General features: G+C 36.3%; 1 protein-coding gene across 1 annotated transcript in view; it reads right to left on the bottom strand.

The window, feature by feature from the left end:
• Positions 1-15,477, bottom strand: part of ARHGAP42 (Rho GTPase activating protein 42) — a 309,205-nt gene that overhangs the window by 14,207 nt on the left and 279,521 nt on the right. The window contains exons 14-19 of the mRNA XM_032167223.2: positions 14,571-14,645; positions 13,792-13,876; positions 13,061-13,119; positions 9,761-9,866; positions 2,107-2,266; positions 827-971 (exon numbers count right to left, since the gene is read on the bottom strand). Coding sequence (XP_032023114.1) covers positions 827-971; positions 2,107-2,266; positions 9,761-9,866; positions 13,061-13,119; positions 13,792-13,876; positions 14,571-14,645 — 630 coding nt within the window. The remainder of the gene's footprint in view (positions 1-826; positions 972-2,106; positions 2,267-9,760; positions 9,867-13,060; positions 13,120-13,791; positions 13,877-14,570; positions 14,646-15,477) is intronic.

Genomic DNA, 15,477 nt, shown 5'->3' with positions numbered 1-15,477 from the left:
TCAGATAAAGCATAATAATGCATTCACATATATCCAAATTAAAAATTAGTAAACTATTTTTTTTAAATTTTTCTGGGTACATAATAGGTATGCATATTTATGGAGAACATGGGATATTTTGATACAGGTGTGCAACGTGAAATAAGCACATCATGTAATGGAGTATCCATCTCCTCAGTTTATCCTTTGAGTTACAAACAATCCAATTACATTCTTTTAGTTATTTTAAAATATATAATTATTATTGACTATTTTCTATTAAATATTGACTGTGGGCAAAAAACTGGGGTGGGGGGTATAAAATAAAATGAAAACAGCCACAGTTTAATGTGTGCCATGGTCTCAAGGTGCCACCCTCATCACCTTAGGGCTTGGCTCAGAATTGTAAGTTAATGATAATGTGTGTTGTTTCTTTTTATCTTTTCTCTTTCAGACACTGATACCCAAGAGATAATGCTTTAAGAACATAATGTGAAAGGAAGGAAGAAAATGACAGCTTCAGTCAGACTTTATCTTGCTTTCTTCTTTACCACTTTGACAATAGGACAAAACCTGCTACAAAGTAGCACCCAATGTACTTAATCATAGTTGCAGAAAAACGGGCCTTGAGCCCTTTTTTCTTTTTTTCCTTTTGTATCAATAATGAATTTGCTTACCCAAGCAACCGTACAACTATTGACAGAGAATATACAAATGATAAAAGAGGAGGTGTTGGGGAAAGAGTATCAGTGAGAACATCTTCTGTTTCTACCTAATTACCAATACAGTGAAATACATCTGAACTAAAGAATGAAGAAAGCATCTCCCTAAGGCCGGGTGCACTTACTCTCAGGTTCAGCCAGGCATGGAGTATACCTCCCTCTGGGCTTCCTAGACCCTGTAGAGAGGCAGATTGCTCGTGTCCTTCGGGATCCAGATCGAGACTGAGGCTGAGGAAGAGGAATGTTTGGGTCTGGAGCAGTATGAAAAATCTACATATAAGAAAAATGGACCAAGGTCAATAAAAGGGTGATATGGCCACTTTTATCATAAAATAAGCTTTGAACTATATGCTACTTAATCAGCTGCAAAAAATAAGTATCCTAGAGCAATTGTAACTTTTTCATTTATCTGGAGTATTATTTCTTTCACGGGGTTTTCTTTTTCATTCTCTCCCATTTCCCAAAAATAAAATTTAGAAGATCTTTCAATAACTTTAAGAAACCTTCCAAATATGAACAAGACATACTGATGGTTTTTATTGTAATATTCTCTTTCCACCTTCATACTCTGAAAAAACATAACCTGAGAGGAACTGAGGCTCATTCTGTATCATTTCTCCCACTGAACGGCTCCTTGCTTCTCAGGAGAAGATGCTGCCATGCTGTTGGCTCTGAGCTGTCAAGGAGTGTGGCTAGCTGCAGGTTAAGGTCTGAGCAGAGCTACAGGACACAGCCATGTGCTCTTGCATTGTGAGAGGGCTTGTGCCCTCAGATAGACACTAACGGCATGCTTCTGTGGGTGCTGGGAAGGGAGCCAGGGGAGGAGAGGGCCTTAATCATTCTCTCGAAAAGACCAGATCAGAGAGAAAAGGATTACAAATTGTTAGACCTTAAATGGCTCAATTTGCTTAATACTCCAACTAATTCAGCTTTCAAAATTTCCCATTGTCATAGTTATTCTAAGATCTCACTTGACAAGAAATCCTTCTTAGGGACTAGATATAGAGAAGACTTCAAAACTGTTGCCTATATTTTTTTCTTTCGTTTAGTTAGAACATTACCTCTATATAATTAAGAGTTTGATTTCAAAGGGATACAAAGAGAAGGTTAAAATAGAACCAACCACAAAGTGATTTTAAAATGTTCTCTGCATAGGAGTAACAAACTTACCACACAATGTAAAGAAGAAAACCTTTTGAAGTCAATTATGTAGAAGGAAAGGAAACCACCTAACTGAAGGATTTTGAGAAGCACTTAAAAACTCAATAACAAGGAAAGAGAATTGAAGTCCCCATTAAGAAGTAATTTATACAAAACTTATGAGCTCACAGATGATACAAACGCAAAATTCCTTTATAAAACCAAGATATAAAACTTGACACTTCCATATGAAAATTCAGCCTACCTTTTCATAGTGCTCTATCAGAATTTCTACCACAATATTCTGAAATTTAATATTCATCATAGCAGCCACAGTTTCTTCCTGTGCTCTCATTAGAGTTGGGCCAAATATGACACCAAGATTTGAGACAGTCATGAGATTCTGTTGGCTGTGTAGTGATACTCTGCAAATAACAAGCAACAAAAATATCTTAAGTTATATGTTTCAAAATTATGAAATAGTCTCTTCTATCAAATTTGTGGTGCAAAAAATGTAAAATATGCCATTATAGGGAAATTGCCCTACTTTAGCCACTTCCAATTGGCATTTGGAGCATGGCCTAAAAAGATGTAAACAGATAACGTTAACTCAAGTAAAACATAATTACAGGCAAAACAAAATCTATTAAAGAAAAAAACCCTTAATTTCCCAAATCAAGTACAATTACCCTAGAAAGATGATCAGCTGTTTGGTATTTTCAATGCTACTGTACTTCTGTTGGAACAAGCAGTTAAGAGTAGACTGGTGGCAATTATATTCGGAGTCACCAAACATATTATTGAGAACCTATTGCTAGGAATTTTCCTACATATTATTGTATTTAATCTTCCCAGTAAGTCAGATATTCCTATTGTACACATTTTAAAAACCTTAGAGGCTCCCAAAGAAACATGTATTTTGAGGTCACAACAAATTCAGGACAGAGGTGGCTGTTTCAATTCAGGTCTCCTGACTGCAAGTCAGTGGGTTCCTCGAGCTCCTGGGATAGATCATTGGCCAACACATGTTTTTTTTTCTTTCTCCTTCCTCTTTCCATCCATCCATCCATCCATCCATCCATCCATCCATCCATCCAAAACTTCCCTGAGTACCTCCCTAGTGTTGGGTGCTGTGCTAGGCAAACAGTGAGACAAGGAGATGTGGTAGCATCATTGCTGGCTTGACAAATCAAAAACCTCTGATATCACTTACCTGAGCGAAGTAATCCTAGCAACTCTCAAGAATGACTTTGACTAGTTCACTAATTTATGCTGGAAATCAGATACATTCTTTAGAGGATACCTCATTTGTTTGACTTATCTTTTAGTTTAACCGCTCACTTTTCTATCTTACTCCAAGTCAGTTTATTAGCATAACACAAGATTATGTTTATGTCAGACTGACGATGCGTCACAAACTGCATTCTACAACCAAAAGTAAGATTTTATGGGAAATCCAGGATTTTAGACTATCTATGCAACTCCTGTCACAGAATAGGAAGAGAAGGCTGCCACGCTGACTGACGTTTTCCTTATGCCACAGAGAGCACTAGCTAAGAAAGCATTTAGTTCAAGTAAGAAGAGTTTCATTCCAAGTTTCCTTTTAATATAATAAAATATTATACATTAATTGCTTAATATGTATTAGAAAATCTACTCAGGAAAGTAGTATGTAAATGCAGTAAGCCTATCTAGATTCAGAGCTTGGATCCATCTCTTAGAAGTTGGGTAAGCTCATTTACGTTATTTAATATCTCTAGGTTTTGGTTTCCTTATCTGTAAATTCTATATATAACAACCCATGTTGGATTATTGCAAGAACTAAATAAAATAATAAATTAAATTATATATGATCTCAATATTATCCCTGAAATTAAATTAGCTTTAGGCACTCTTGCTAAAATGTCATGGGTTCCCACAATGTAAATAAAGTGGAATATAGTTAATATTAAGCTCATTAGGAATAAACTTGGGAATCTCAAAAACCTGGTTTTGAAAGGTGGGTTGATGACTACATTGCACATTAGACGGATTATTTTGATGATCGCTTTTCTTTTCATTGAATTTTCTTTCTGCTGGGCTACTCAATTGATACAGACTCCCACCATTCACCATTTCAGCAGGTTCTACTACTTATTCCCTCAATTCATGTAGGGAGCTGATACTCAACTGCTGTCTCCTGGAACATTTCTCTTTCTTTTATTAAAAGAGGAAATGTATATCAGGAGCTGTCAACTTGTGGTGTTTCAAATCTAGGAGTTTACACATAAAGAAACCAACATCATATGCTTAAGAGTTCTGCTTATGGAAATGGTAGAACATAAGGAGCCCCCATGGATCCAATACTCAGAGAAAAAATCACAACGGATAAAAAATTATTATTTAAAAACATAACCAAAAACACTTCAAGTCTCTAGAAAAAAACTTAAAGAATAAAGAAATATTTGTTCAAGCAAATCTACTAATTACAGCAAGAAAAGCCAAGAGTCTGTGGCTTCTGAGGTACAACTGGCTCCCTCTTTCTTCCACCCCCAGCTTAATATGACTGAAACTTCACTCTGGGCAAATGTGGCCAAGAAGACAGGGCTCCCTCTCTTCTCAGCCCCAAGTCAAGTGATGCAGTATCTCATGGGGTTGGCAGGCTGTGAGCATGTCTCAGGCCCTCTACCTCTGGGTTGCAGAGGCTGAATTCCCAGTGAATGCAACTGAAAAGGCACTCACTGGGAATTCAGCCTCTTCAACTCAGGGAATTCTTTGCCTCCAACTAGCCAGACACCTGGGGTGGATGGCTTTACCTGAGTTGCAGCAGGCCAAGAATAATGGTGCCAAAATCTCCCTCTTTTCAGGACTACCTCCCTCAGCCAGTGCCAAGAGCAACAGGTCAAAGATTTTACCCAGAGTGGGTGGAGTCCATAAGAACAGAAAACTCTGACTCTCTCGCTAAATCATAAGAAATAACTAGGGAAAGAGACAGAAAGAGCCCTCTTAGCATCATAACAAATCTCAAAGACTGTTTTTTTTGTTTTTTTTTTTAAGTGACCTGGCAAGGAGCTGGAATTTAACTGGACATGCTCCAGGGTGTTGTCAAAAACAACAGAGCAATCTACTAGCAGTTAGTGAAAACTAACAAGCTGGATGTGCTACCAAATGAAACAGACAGCTTTATAGATCAGCTAAGGAAACAAACAGAACTCTCCTGAAACTACTGTTATCCCTAGGTGACTGTGGTCATGTCCAAGGCTGCATTCTCTGAAGAGATAATAGAAGAGACTTCACACAGAGGGGGAAATGGACTTCATTAAAATAGTTCACAAAAGATACTAAATTAGTCTGGGCATGGTGACTCAAACCTGTAATCCCAGCACTTTTGGAGGCCAAGGCGGCTGGATCACCTGAGGATCAAGAGTTCCAGAGCAGCCTGACCAACATGGTGAAACTTCATCCCTACCAAAAATACAAAATTAGCCGGGCGTGGTGGCGAGTGCCTGTAATTCCAGCTACCTGGGAGGCTGAGGCAGGAGAATCACTTGAACCCGAGGCAGAGGGTGCAGTGAGCCAAGATTGTACCACTGCACTCCAGCCTGGGTGACACAGTGAGACTCTGTCTCAAAAAAAAAAAAAAAAGATACTAAATAAACAAGCAAACAACAATAAAAGCAAGAGAGGATCAGTACTAGTATCAGTATTAGTTGCTACAAAACGGTAGCTAAAATGCCATGTCTTCAACCAAAAATTATGACAATGCAAAGAAACAGCAAAGTGTGACTCATACACCAGGAAAAAAGTAGATAATAAAAACTGCCTGTGAACAGACCCAAATGTCAGATTTAAACAGAAAAATACTTCAAAGAAGTCATAAATATATCCAAAGTCCTCAAGAAAACCATGTCTAAAGATAAGGAAAGTACAGGGGTGTGGTGGCAATGTTTCATCAAATAAAGAATGTCAATAATGAGAGAGAGGTTATTTTAAAAATAAGAACCAAATGAAAATTGAAGTTGAAAAGTACAATAGCTGAAATGAAAAGTTCATTACTGGGGTTCAACACTAAATTAGACCTGGCAGAAGAGAGAATCAGTAAACCTAAAGTATCAATAGAAACTATGCAATCTGAGGAATGGAGAGAAAGAGAAAAAATAAAGAAAGATAGATCATCAGAAAAAAATCTGTGACATTAAGCACACTCCTAAACGCATAATGGGAGTACCAGTAGCAGATGAAAGAGATAAATGGAAAACAATATTCAAAAATAATGGTGGCTGAAAATTTTCCAAATTTAATTAAAAACATTAATCTATATATCCAAGAAGCTCAACAAACTCCAAGTAGAATAATTGCAGAGATATCCACAGCAAGACACATCACAGTAAAAGTGCTGAAGCCAAAGACAAGAAGAAAATTCTGAAAGCATCAAGAGAAAAAGTCTTATTGGGGTCTACAAGGAACCCCAATAAGCTTATTTCTCAATAGAAACAATAAAGGCTAGAAGGCAGAGGGATGGCATATTCAAAATGCTTAAAGAAAAAAAAAGTCTCCCAACTAAGAATCTTCTATCCAGCAAAACTAACCTGCAAAAAGGAAGGTGAAATAAAGGCATTTTCAGGAAAACAAAAATTGAGAGCGCTTATTGCCAGCAGATCCACATCACAAAAAATACTAAAGGATGTTCTTCAGGCTGAAGGCAAGTGACCTTAGACTGTAATTCAAATGCACATGTAAAAGCAAACAAACAAACAAACACACAAAAAACAAACAAAAAAAACTCAGTGTGGTAATTATGTAATTAAAAGAGTATAAATACATATTTCTTCTCCTTCCTTTTCTTGATTTTAAAATGCAATCTTAATAATATGTATGTATTAATAATTATATTGTTGGGCCTATAACATGTAAAAATGTAATATATTTGACAGGAACAGCACAAATGAAAAGCATAAAGCAAAGCTGTACTGGAGTAAGAAAATAATACCAGATGGTAACTCAAATTCACAGGAACAAATGAAAAGGTTAAAAAATCGTAAATAAGAAGGTTAATAAATGTATCAAACTCTATAAATGTACCTACTCCTCTTCCCTCAACTTCATTAAGAGGCATAAAATTACATAAATAATTATAACAATGGATTGTTAGGATATAACATGTATAGATATAACATGTTTATTAATGATAGCACAAAAAGGAGAAAGAGGAAACAGAACTATGTAAAAATAATGTTTCTATAGCTCACATGAATTAAGTATATTCTGATAAGATGTATATGATAAGCCCTAGAAAATCTATTACGACAAGAAAGCAGCAAAATTCAAACTGAATAGCAAAGACAACATGAAACATACGGAAAACAAAAAGAAAAATGGTAGATATAGGTCCAACCACATCAATAACATTAAATGTGAATGGATTAAACAATACAATCAAAAGTCAGAGATTATCACACTGAATTAAAAAACAGTAAGATCCAACTATATGCTTTCTACAGTAGATATACATTAGACTCAAATACAAACAGGTTGAAAGTAAAAGGACAGAAGATGTATCATGCAAACAGTAACCAAATGAAAGCCAGAAGAACTGTACCAATATCATACAAAATAGATTTTAAAACAAAGAAATGCTATTAGAGATAAAGATAAAATATATTGATAAAAGGATCAAGCTAGCCAGGTGTGGTGGCTCACGCCTGTAATCCCAGCACTTTGGGATGTTGAGGCGGGTGGATCACGAGGTCAAGAGATTGAGACCATCCTGGCCAACATGGTGAAACCTCGTCTCTGCTAAAAATACAAAAATTAGCTAAAATTAGCTGGGCGTGGTGTCACGTGCCTCTAGTCCCAGCTACTCAGGAGGCTGAGGCAGGAGAATTGCTTGAACCCGGGAGATGGAGGTTGCAATAGGCCCAGATCGTGCCACTGCACTCCAGCCTGGCAACAAAGCGAGACTCTGTCTCAAAAAAAAAAAAAGGGGTCAATCTAACAGGAATATATAACAATCATAAACATACATATATAGCTAATAACAGAGTACCCAAATACGTGAAGCAAAGTCATGTGCTCCTGAGTGGGCTTTCCAAACAGAGAACCAAGAGTTTTGTTTAGTTTCACATTTGTACTGAGTAAGGATTATTGGTCACCTGAATATTATTGAATTAAAAACATCGATAGGCAAATTTAATACCACTAGCAAATATCCATGTGTAAAATCAAAAGGTTTTCGTTTAGGAGAAATCAACTTTCACTTTTTCCTTTATATTCAAAAGAAAGTCCATAATAATTTTCTAAAATGTTATATCTCCTAATGAATACATAAGTCCATCCACAATATATATTTTTTATAATTTAATAACACTTTTAAATATTTAAATTTAGTTAAGAATCAAAGAAAACACCACAGATAGCAAACAAAAGGACTCTTAGGAAGAAAGCAATGATTTATACTGTTTCTCAGAGTTAATTAATGAAAATTTAGAATCAGTCCTTTAGTCTTTGGAATCCCAATCTAGGTTGATTGTCCTAATTTTTTTTCAGCCATGAAAAGTTGCCAGGGATCAAGAGTGTTATTAGCTGTTTGCTCTTTTTATAAGTAAATCTGTGGTGATCTGAATGCACGTTCCACAGCTGCTGTTCGGTGAGCAGGGCTTGACCTTTTGTAAGTTCAGAAAGAAGTCAGGAATGGTGGGGAGGGATGAGCAAAGTAAGTTATATTTCAAATGCATATGGCTCAAATGAGCATAAATTGGGTTACTACTTATTACGAAGAATGAAGGATTAATCATTTTATTGTAAATCATGGTACTCATTAAAATGGGAAATATCCCTATTAAATACTAAATAATGCTACAGGAAATTCTTAAGTAAGTTTAAAACTGGATTTAGACATTTGTTTCCAGCAGCATGACAAACTAACTTCGGGCTTAAATATGTGTTTGTCTCTCTCTCTGTAACTTTCCATTTATAGATGGATAGATAGTAGATAGATACAACTATTTATACTGATTAATTTTACATGTCAACTTGGCTAGGCTATGATACCCAGATATTTGGTTGAAGATTATCCTAGATGTTTCTATGAAGGTATTTTGTTCAGATGACATCATCATTTAAATGAGTAGTCTTTAAGTAGAGTAGATTACCCTCCAAAATGTGGGTGGGCCTCATCCAATCAGTTGAAGATCTTAAAAGAAAAAACTGAGTTCCCAGAGTAAGAAGGAATTCTGTCTCAAGATTGCCTTTGGATTCAAGCTTCAACATCAACTCTTCCCTGCCAGCCTGCCCTGTAGATTTCAGACTTATTAGCTTCCATAATCAAGTGAACCAATTCCTTAAAATCAACCAATCTCTATCTCTTAATAAATATATTAAATATATGTACACACACACTATTGCTTTTGTTTCTGCGGACAGCTCTGGCTAATACAGTATTTATCTATAAAGAGAGATGTTAAATATATGAATAAACTAGCAGCAAAGTTAGAAAAATCTCTAGAGATCAAGTGAAATCATGAATACATGGAGGGAATCTAACAGTTAAGTGTTAGTTTGACCTAGGGGAACCTGTTGACTTTAGTAGTATAGAGCACTGGTCTTCAAACTCATTGCTTATAATGCACCTAAAAGAATTGGGAGGAAAAAAAACTATATACTCCTTCATTTTTAAGTTGACACATCTAATTGTTTCATCATTAGTTTAACAATTGCAAAGGATATAATTATTTGCATAATTATATGCAAATAAACATATACAGGTACACACACTCATATAGAAATATCTTAAAAACAAGCTGCCATACTATTTTTTAAGCAAATTCAATGGACTCTAATTATAATACCAATGTTATAACATCATCACACAATTTAAAAAGACATGAACAAACTTAACAATGATTAATAAGTTAAATGAACAATGTAAGTTAGAGAATTACTTGACCAGATGCTTTATTAAGATGTCCAGCATCTCTCTGTTTTTCTCCGGCAATTTGTGCACCAATGCATGTACAGCCTCCACCCTGTAGTTTTGGTCATCAGATTCTGTTACATAAAAAAGATTGCAAGTGCTCAAGTTTTAATTGCATTCAACTGGGTATGTAAACATTAGTAATCTAACCACTCCTACCCCTCATGCCTCATAGGCATTGTTTCATGTAGTAATGTCATTATCATTCCCTATGGCTTGCAGAAGTTAAGTAACTTTCCCATGGTCATGAAGTTAGGAAGTAGAGAAGCCAAAGAAGCCCAATTCTACTGATTCCACACAGATGCTCTTAGCCACTGAACTGTATACTTTGAGACAGCCAAAACTCATCACCTGCTTGGGTTTTACTACCTGAAGACAGAATCAAACCTTTAGAAATGTGAATGATCACAGCAATTGCTATAGACTGCCTAATGTGCCAGTCATTAGAGTACGTATTAGCCCATTGATACGGTTTGGCTGTGTCCCCACCCAAATCTCATCTTGAATTGTAGTTCCCATAATCCCAACGTGTTGTGGGAGGGACTCAGTGAGAGGTGAGGTAATGGAATCATGGGGGTGGTTACCCTATGCTGTTCTCTTGATAGTGAGTGAGTTCTCACGAGATCTGATGGTTTTATACGGGGCTTTTCCCCCTTTCCTCAGCACTTCTGTCTCCTGCCACCATGTGAGGAGGCACCTTCCGCCATGATTGTAAGTTTCCCGAGTCCTTCCCAGCCATGCAGAACTGTGAGTCAATTAAACCTCTTTTTCTTATAAATTACTGAGTCTTGGATATTTCTTCATAGCAGTGTGGTAATACACCTATAGAAAGGGCCTAGAGATTCAACCCAGTGTGACCAGATGAAGCCCCAGATTCCTCTCCTTATCTTACAAATATAAAGACAATACAGAAGGGCTGTTCTGAAATGTTAGCATTATTACATAAACACAAGCCCAATAGATTTTTAGCCCATAATAACAATGGTAAATGTAAAATGTAAGAAATCATCTATGGCAAGTATTGTCTGCCAAGTCAAAACTAAGATGTTGACATGTCTGCTAGAGAAATGTCTAACATTTCAGAACAAGAAAGCTTCATTTAACATTCTCTTACTGCAGCAAATAAAGTCTGGGGTGATTGCCCACTGTACCAAATTCTTTCTCCAGAAAGTACTTCGACTCATGGGATTCACATTATGGGACTACCATTTCATCTGGGTGCAGCTATTTAGACATGGAGTGAGGAGAGAGCCTGGCTCAGGCTAAACATGAGGTCTAACCTAGCAATTGGAATGGAGACATCAAAAATCTGATCTTTCTGCATATGTGAAAAGGCAGATAATGTAAAATCAGGGCTGAAGTGACCAAATGTACTCCAAGAAAATCTGACTGGGAAGGAAAGTGAGAATGATAGAAATACAGTAGAGAACAAAGATGAGAGATCCTCCAGAAAGAGTGAGTAGAGAAATGTCAAATCCCAACTTGGCAGTTCCTGGTTGCAGGCTCATGGAAACCCTGACCTCTGTTCTACCAAGGAATTCACTGAAATATCTCTTAGGATCTGAATAACTTCCCCTTTATACTGAGGTGGACTTTTGCTGCTTGAAACCAAATAACCTAATTTTCTTAACTTAACATCTAGTAAATATGGCTATGTTAGGTCCAGACAAAAGATGAGTTCTTATATATGATATATAAGATATTTTAAATATCATGGTCATGAATATTATTATAATAATATAATCATCATTTGCCACAGAAGCAAATGGAGAAAAAACTTGTGACCAAAAGCTTGACTAAAACAATAAGCTCGTTAAGCCATTTTAGCCAAGTAGCTCAAATTTCTTTTTTTATAAAGCAAAATTTCTGTAAGAAAGGGTTCTGGGTTAAGGGTAAAAAGAACAAAAAACTGGCTTGCAGCCCTGATTTTGCCATGAATTTATTAGTGTCATTGTACATGTTACTTGCCCACTTTGGGTTCTGATTTCCTAGTTCATAGAATGAGAGGTCAGATTATATATTTTCTCTGGTCCTGTATGTCTTAGAAAGATTTCTATGAAGAGGAGGTAGAGTGGAGAGCTTCAAGAGAAAATTAAATAGTGTAGATTTATATGAGATCATGTGGTTAGTCATAAATGCTGGATTGAAAACCAAGGTCATTCAACTTTATCTGACACTTTTATCAGCACACATTTCCTGTGACATTACAATGTGGGCAAATAAACTAATGCAACTAATTTCTTTCTTGGATTGTGAAAAATAATCTGGTTGTAGTCACACCTCATACATCTTAACAATGAAATGCCAGCTCTTAATTGTTACAAGTTGTTGTGATGGGCTCAGATGGTACCTGGCACTTCAGTCTCAATGGTTTACAAATACACGTTACTAACTTCTCAGATAACATATGTCAACTCTTCCTGCTAATATTTTAAATTGATCTATCTCTTCATATCACATGATGGCAATCACAGATCTAAACAAATGACATAAATGTGATCATTGCAAATAAAATATGAGGGAGAGGGGATTGATGGAAGCACCTGCTGTCTGCCAAAGATATTTGACTCATCTCCAGATTGAGGAATACAGCACATGAGCATGTGCAGGGACATAATTGTCTGTACATATTTACAGTCCTGCTTAGTTGCTCTTATAAGAAACTGATATTTGTCATTCAAATAAAATGAAATTAGAATAATAATTCCTCATGGTTCTTTATAATCACCACACTTACCCAATGAGGTCTCACTAAGTGTCAAAATATTTCAGTTAATTCTGCAATTTCTTATTGGCTTCTAAACCACAGTATAAATTACTAAATAGCAGATTAACAACTTTTTTTTTTTTTTTTAATTTGAGATGGAGTTTCGCTCTTGTTGCCTGGGCTGGAGTACAATGGCGCGAACTCGACTCACCACAACCTCTGCCTCCTGGGTTCAAGCGATCCTCCTGCCTTAGCCTCCCGAGCAGCTGGGATTACAGGCATGCACCACCATGCCCAGCTAATTTTGTATTTTTAGTAGAGACAGGGTTTCTCCATGTTGGTCAGGCTGGTCTCGAACTCCTGACCTCAGGTGATCCACCAGCCTCGGCCCCCCAAACTGCTGGAATTACAGGTGTGAGCCACTGCACCCGGCTCAGATTAACAACTTTTTAAGCAATACTTGAAAAAAATGTTCACTAGCTGATACTAGTAATATATGCCTAAGTACGGCAGCATAAAACTACATCAATTATAACGTGTATGTGATGCAAGTATACTTACTAACAGCAATGATAAAATCTTTGTGCAACTTGTAAGTCATCAGTGGTTCTGCAAGGCACCTACAACAGAGAAGTGAAGCACATGTTAGAATAGCAGTATCTTTTATTCTCCCCTAAACTTTAAATGTTTCTTGAAGAATTAGGTGACTGTTATTCATCAATTAAAAATAAAATAATACATAAATAAGTAAATAAAAGAATTGGGTGATTTGGCAGTATGATAGAGTTCCAGTAGTGGGGCCACAGAGAGACCTAAAACGCAGACCTCGAACACACCAATGTACTTCTTTCCATGACTGTATTAAGTACTTAGTATTTCTTTCCATGACTGTATTAAGAAGGGAGACTGGGAGTCTCCCAGTATCAGAATTACCTTACCAGAGGAACAAATATGGGAACAATAGTTAAAAAACAAAACAAAAACAACATAACTTTCCATTCTAATTTGTTATTTAAAAAAGTACATGAAACTCCCATATACATATGGGACAACAAATACTAATTCAGTACTCAAAATATTACATAGCCTTTTAAATTATTATTGAAAAAATCAAGTACAAGTTCCAGAACACTAAATGTAAGTGTTACCATGTCATGCTATTTCACCTTATGTGAGGGAACTGAGCTACCAAGTGAAGCTTCTGGACACAGACTCCATGAAGTTACGTGGTTACTACTGAAGGGGTGAGTCAGAGATTGCATCCAGAATACCAGGAGTTAAACCCTCCTCACCTGAGGTAGTTTTTCAGCCCACTTGTTATCGTCTTATTGTCCCACAGTTCAATATCAATATCAATATCAGGAGGGGATTTAGGAGCTGGAAAGAATAAAACAAGGTGTTTAAATTGTGCAGTTCAAAATATTTCTTATGCGATTATGAAAAATGGGCACAAACATAAGTAGGTCAAAAGAGAGAGGTATTCATTTCTTAGAATGCCAAGAGTTAATGTTAGTACTGTTGTTTGTGTGAATTGATAAAAAGCTGACACTAAACCTCAAAGATATATCTTATGAAATAAGTCTCCCAAATGAAATTATTGCTAATTGTTAACATGACAGAGCACTTACCATGTGCCTAGCATGCTTCTAAGTGCTTTACGGAGATTAACATATTCAATCCTCACAACTCTTTAGAGGCAGGTACCATTATTATCCCTATTTTTATAAATGAGGAAGCTGAGACACAAAGACATTAAGCAAATTACTCAAGGTCACGAAACCTGTAAGTGGCTGAGCTAAGATTCCAAATGACTCTAGCTAGCATCCATGCATCTTATTGTATCTCTAGCTTACCAAAGGACGCTTGGGAGAAAAAAATACAGTATTATAAAATTTCCTCCTCAAATTCTCATTGTTCATCTATTATAAATAAACATTAAAAACTGAATACAAATATGAACTTTAAATATTATTTGAAAATATTCAAAGACAAGCACTAGTCAAAGAAGCCTATACTTTAGATCACCTATAAGAACACGAAAATTATGTAAGTTGCTTCATCCAAAACTTACAAAATGTGGTATTCATGAGTTTTTGAACTTTGGAGTTCACTCCTCCTATTCGGTAGAGTCCTAAAATGGTGATACCTAATGGGAAGGAAAATCACAAGAAAATGGCTTGAGATACAGCTTGGCAAGTACAGAATGTTAAAAACTCAGACATATGCCTAACAAAATTTGAAAGCTACTTATCCAATTTCACAGTCTAACTTTAGCAAAGCTATCCTGGAAATACCCATCAGACTTATATTTCTCAGAGCAGACACTGAACAGTGATTTGAAAGTCTCTGAAGATCTTCGAAGTAGCAAAGTGTAGCTGCCTACTCACCATTATTTGAATATAAAAAAGCAGTGAAGATGGGAAGGGATGATCAATATTACTCATGTTCTATTTCTTCAGAGTCATGGAGTCTCCTGCATGTTGAAAAGTTCTATGGCATTTATATCTTCATTTTAGAGATGAGGAAACAGATTCAGAGAATTCAAGGAAACTACTTCTCAAAATGTTGAAGTGGTAGCACTTAAAATTTAAATATAACTTTATGGAACGGCAAAGCCCAGTATGAATTTTGCTTTAGCCAAATTTTCCTGGAAGTGAGTCTAACGTTTAACTGGAGTGGACTTCAAGACAGAGGTCATGATTAAAACGAAGAAAGGTACCAAAACTGTGGCAGTGACAAATCAGTAAAAGAAAGAATATAAGGAAGGAAGGGAGTGAAGACAAGCTCCTTAAGAATCTTACCTCCTTAATGCTTGGAAAAAAAAAAAAAATCAAAGAGGTGCTTGCAGTAATAAATAATGCAGGGTTTATCAATAAGAAGTACAGTGAGGCCGTATTAGAGGGAGGGGGGAGGGACAGCATTAGGAGATATACCTAATGCTAAATGACGAGTTAATGGGTGCAGGAAATCAACATGGC

The sequence above is a fragment of the Hylobates moloch genome, unplaced genomic scaffold (assembly GCF_009828535.3).
Source record: "Hylobates moloch isolate HMO894 unplaced genomic scaffold, HMol_V3 SCAFFOLD_11, whole genome shotgun sequence".
NCBI classification, from domain to species: domain Eukaryota; kingdom Metazoa; phylum Chordata; class Mammalia; order Primates; family Hylobatidae; genus Hylobates; species Hylobates moloch.
The sequence above is the reverse complement of the archived record's forward strand: the minus strand, read 5'-3'. Positions and strand labels throughout refer to the sequence as shown.